We start from the raw sequence: 4,752 nt of genomic DNA on the forward strand, positions 1-4,752 counted from the left end.
AGCCCCAGTACGGCCCGACACACACACACACACACACACACACACACACACACACACACACACACACACACACACACACACACACACACACACACACACACTCAGCCCTGTTAGTCTTACAGTTCTAGTACTGCCCCTCATACACACACAGCTAGCCATACACACACCCTCACAGCAAGGCTACACAGCACACACTAGTTCACCTTTACTTGTTCATAGTGAGACTGCTGTTCCCTGTTCCTTACCACACACTTACCCCTGTCACAAGGAGCCACACACACCCATAGCTAGCCACACAAACCCACAGTAAGGCCACATGGCGCACACTAGTTCACTCTTAGCCCTTCAAAATGAGACTACTGTTCCCTGTTCCCTGTTCTCTGCCACACTCCTACACCCATCACAAGGAGCCACACACACTCACAGCTGATTCACTCTTGCCCTATATAATGAGACCACTGTTCCATCCCCTGCCACAGCCACCCTTATTTATAGCACACTCATTCATACTCACTCAAATACTGCAGTAGCTAAACAAAAAAGTGACATCGAAATAGTCTAGTTTGTGTATCTCTTCCTCTTCATTATTTTTCTTCTCTATCTCTTCCTCTTCTTCCTCTTAATATTCACATCTCTCGTCTTTTCCTTCATCCTCTCCTTCCTCACCTCACCTCATCCCATACTGACCTCCAGCCGACCTGACCTGACTCAATACTGACCTGTGTTTGACCTCTGGCTGATTGCTGACCTAACATGGCAAGGCTTAAGCTGGGGAGTGACCTGCTGGGTTCCTCACTGACCTCACAGAAGCTAGGTCAGGCTAAGGGAGTGTTGACCTCTTGCCCTGCCCTGCCCTGCCTTGCTGACCTGACAAAACTTGGCCCTGCAAGCTTCAGAAAGAGAGAGAGAGAGAGAGAGAGAGAGAGAGAGAGAGAGAGAGAGAGAGAGAGAGAGAGAGAGAGAGAGAGAGAGAGAGAGAGAGATTTAAATGTCTTCAGTTTCTTAATTATAGTTTGGGTGAGCTAGCTAAGTTAGGTTAAATTTGGCCATGTTAAGTTATGTCAGGTTGGTTAGGTTAAGTTAGGTTAGATTGAATTAGCTTGAATTAAATTTAATCAGATTAGATTAGGTTAACTTACATTAAATTATGAAGATTAGATTGTCTGATGAAATGAAGCTAGATCAAGTTAGGTTAGGTTAGGTTTAACCCCTTCACTACTATAATGCATTTCCATATTCATTCTGGTTAGGTTAGGTTAGGTTAGGTTTAACCCTTCACTACTATGATGTGTTTCCATGTTCATTCTGGTCACTATTTGGTGATTCTATACAGCTTCAGAAACTTATTGGGGAATTGAAATAATGAAGACTGTGGCCATTAGTCTTTTGACCTTCATAGACCCATCCTAATGTCAATAAAATGGTCTAATTGTATACAAATCTCAAGGTAAAAATAGTTCTGGTATTGAATGAGTTAGTAAGCTAGATAAAGATAAGGTTAAGTTAGGTTAGGTTAGGTGAGGTTAGGTTAAAACAAAACTGGATTAGGTTAGGTTAGGTTAGAATACATTACATAATACCACTTCAACTTAAACATGCAGACAAAAATAAAGTTCCTCTATTTCTTCTATTCATTTCTACAAACTCTCACCAGGTGGAGGAAAGAGGAAGAAAGGAGGAGGAGGAGCAGAAGAAGGGGGAGAGGAGCCCCCCTTCCACTCTCCCTTTGTCCCTTCCCCGGCCGGCACGAGGGGGGAAGAGGGGAGGGAAGCAGACCAGGCCGAGGAAGAGGACTAATGAAGAGGAGAAGATGGCTAAGGTAAGGAGGAAGTGAAGGAGGAGGAGGAGGAGGAGGAGGAGGAGGAGGAGGAGGAGGAGGAGAAGGAAGAGGAGGAGGAGGAGGAGGAGGAGGAGGAGGGAGAAGAAAAGAAGGAGAGAAGATTAGCAAGACAAGGAGGAGGAGGAGGAGGGAGAAGATGAGGAAAAGGAGGAGGAGGAATAAAGAAGAGGAAATAAAAGCTTGTTAGTTTTAAAGTTTATTATTATTATTATTTTGTTTTCTTATCAGAGAGAGAGAGAGAGAGAGAGAGAGAGAGAGAGAGAGAGAGAGAGAGAGAGAGAAATAAACAATATTTTTTCATCATCATATCTTCCTCTTTCTCTTTCTTCCTGTTGTCTGAGCTTCTTTCAGTAACTAAGATATCAATGCAGAAACACCTGTATTAATTAACTTTTTCCTCCTCCTCCTCCTCCTCCTCTCTCTTATCCCTTTTCCTCTTTGTCTTTCATTTTCTATCTTCCTTATATCCTTCCTCCTCCTCTTCCTCCTTATTTCCTTTATCATCATTGTTGTCTTTCTCTTCTTCCTTATTCTCTTCTTTGAATATCCTCTCCCGTCCTATCTCTTCTCCACTCCCCCTCCTCCACTATCCTTTCCTCATCTCCTCCCCTCTTCCTTCTCTTCACCACATCCCCATCCTCTCCACTTCTTATCATTTCCTGCACTCTCCTCTCCCTTCCTTTCCCCATCCCTCTCTTCTCTCCCACCTCTCCCTCCACTATCCTCTCTCCTACCTATTCCTCCCCTCCTTCTCCTCCATCTCTCTCCTCTCCCATCTCTTCTCCACCCCCACTATCCTCCTTAACTCCTTCCCCCTCATTCTTTCCTTTCACCTTTCCTAACTCCCCTCTCATCTATCCCCCCCACTAGGAGAAAGAGGAGGCACTGAACCAGGAGATAGAGAAGCTGCGTTCCGAGCTCCACCGGCAGCAGCAGCAGCAGAAGACCATCATTGACCAAAGACTGCGGGAGATGAAGGAGGGAGAGCAGCAGAAGGAGAAGGAGTCAGGTGTGTGCTGTCATGTAGGGGGGGGATGAGAGAGAGAGAGAGAGAGAGAGAGAGAGAGAGAGAGAGAGAGAGAGAGAGAGAGAGAGAGAGAGAGAGAGAGTTTGTGTTTGTATGCTTGTGTGTGAGATAGAGAAGTAGAAATGAAGGAGAGAAATGGATGGAGAGATGGAGAGACTGTGATGTATATTTCAATGTGTGAGTGAAGGAAAGGAGGAGAGATAAGTGGGTGGAGAGAGAGAGAGAGAGAGAGAGAGAGAGAGAGAGAGAGAGAGAGAGAGAGAGAGAGAGAGAGAGAGAGAGAGAGAGAGAGAGAAGAATTAGTGAAGTGAAAGAGGAAAGAAAGAAAGATTTAGAAGCATAAGAAAAAAAAAAATGGGGATGGAGAAGAAAAAAACAGGAAAATGTAGAAGAAAGAAAGAATATATTAAAAGACAATCTATCTAAAATAATAATGTGCACAAATATAAAAAAATAATGCCAAAAAAACTGATTAATCTAAGTAAAACAATGTAATTAGTAAATATGTAGTTATATGTGCCTAGACTGTAGCTAATTGTTGTTGTTTATGTACTGGTTTATTAAAGAAAAGCATATTACATTAAACAGTTATATTTCTCCTATCTGTGTTTATTGAGTGTCCTTATCTCTCTCTCTCTCTCTCTCTCTCTCTCTCTCTCTCTCTCTCTCTCTCTCTCTCTCTCTCTCTCTCTCTCTCTCTCTCTCTCTCTCTCTCTCTCTCTCTCTCTCTGCTTATTTATTAATTTCACTTTCCTCCCATCCTCCTTTTTCTCCTCCACTTCCTTGTCCTCCTCCTTTTCCTCCATTTCTTCCTCCCTATTTCCTCTCCTTCCCTAATATATCCCTTCCTTGTCCTCCTCCTCTTTCTCCTTTTCCTCCATTTCCTTCTCCCTATGTCCTCCTTCCTTCCCTAATATATCCCTTCCTTTCCTTTCCTTTCCTCTCCCTTCCTCTTTTATCTTGATTCCTCCCTCCCTCCCTGTCACCTCCTCTCCCCTCACCTCACCCTCTTTCTCCTCTTCCTCCTCCTCCCTGTGTCCTCTCATTCCCTAATATATGGTTGCTATATACCAACAATAAAAATTCCAGACATCTTCACTAACACGTGATATAATATTGGAAAACGTGTAAATCAATAAACAAAGGAAAATAACTTTTTCTGCAGTAACAAGGTCACACGGCCACAAATGAGCAAACCATAATCCAAAGTGACACCAAGACTGTATCAACACAGGTTAAAGACAAAAGACTGGCATGCACCGTGAAGCCAGTTATGTGACGAAGGGAAGGCTGAGATCATTGACGCCATAGAAGACTATATAAGGGGACTAAAAACTGTGGGCCTTTTTTTATTGATTTATTTTTATTTTATTTTTTTCACTCTTTATATTGCCCTTGACCAGCTTTCCTTTTTAATAAAATGACCAGTATAAAGGTGTAGCAAAATATCTCCCACAGTTTAAAGGTTAATAGAGTGTGTGAATGGTAAGTGCACCATACACTGTGAGGTGGTCCGTCAGGGGCCTGAACACCACCACCGGGCTGACAGTGACAGCCGCTGACTGCCAGAGTGTCACCCACTCATTGTATTTAGGCCGCCTCAAGGCACAAAGTGATTCTAGCAAAACACCGCTGACTGAAGATGGCCTCACACACAATGATGATAATGTTACTGCTGGTGCTACTACTTCACTACTATACTTCCTCATTCACTTCCATTCTTCATTTCTTCCTCCTATCACTACACTTTTTATGTATTTCAGGTGAGAAACAACAGAAAATGCCCGGAAAACACTGAGAATTGAAGGAAAGTTTACATAGGGGTGGTGGGACGAGGTCTTGGTCAGTGTCATGGTGGGCCCTAGGCGGTCTGAACGGGAATATA

At 43.4% G+C, this 4,752-nt stretch overlaps 1 protein-coding gene across 1 annotated transcript in view; it reads left to right on the plus strand.

Annotated features, from left to right (window-relative positions):
- Positions 1-2,846, plus strand: part of LOC123502115 (serine/threonine-protein kinase Nek8-like) — a 25,001-nt gene extending 22,155 nt beyond the window's left edge. Inside the window, 2 exon segments of the mRNA XM_045251326.1 lie at positions 1,655-1,819; positions 2,711-2,846. Of these exon segments, the coding sequence (XP_045107261.1) occupies positions 1,655-1,797 (143 nt within the window). The 3' untranslated portion in view covers positions 1,798-1,819; positions 2,711-2,846.
- Positions 2,847-4,752: the final 1,906 nt, after the last annotated feature.

The sequence above is a fragment of the Portunus trituberculatus genome, chromosome 10 (assembly GCF_017591435.1).
Source record: "Portunus trituberculatus isolate SZX2019 chromosome 10, ASM1759143v1, whole genome shotgun sequence".
Lineage (NCBI taxonomy): Eukaryota > Metazoa > Arthropoda > Malacostraca > Decapoda > Portunidae > Portunus > Portunus trituberculatus.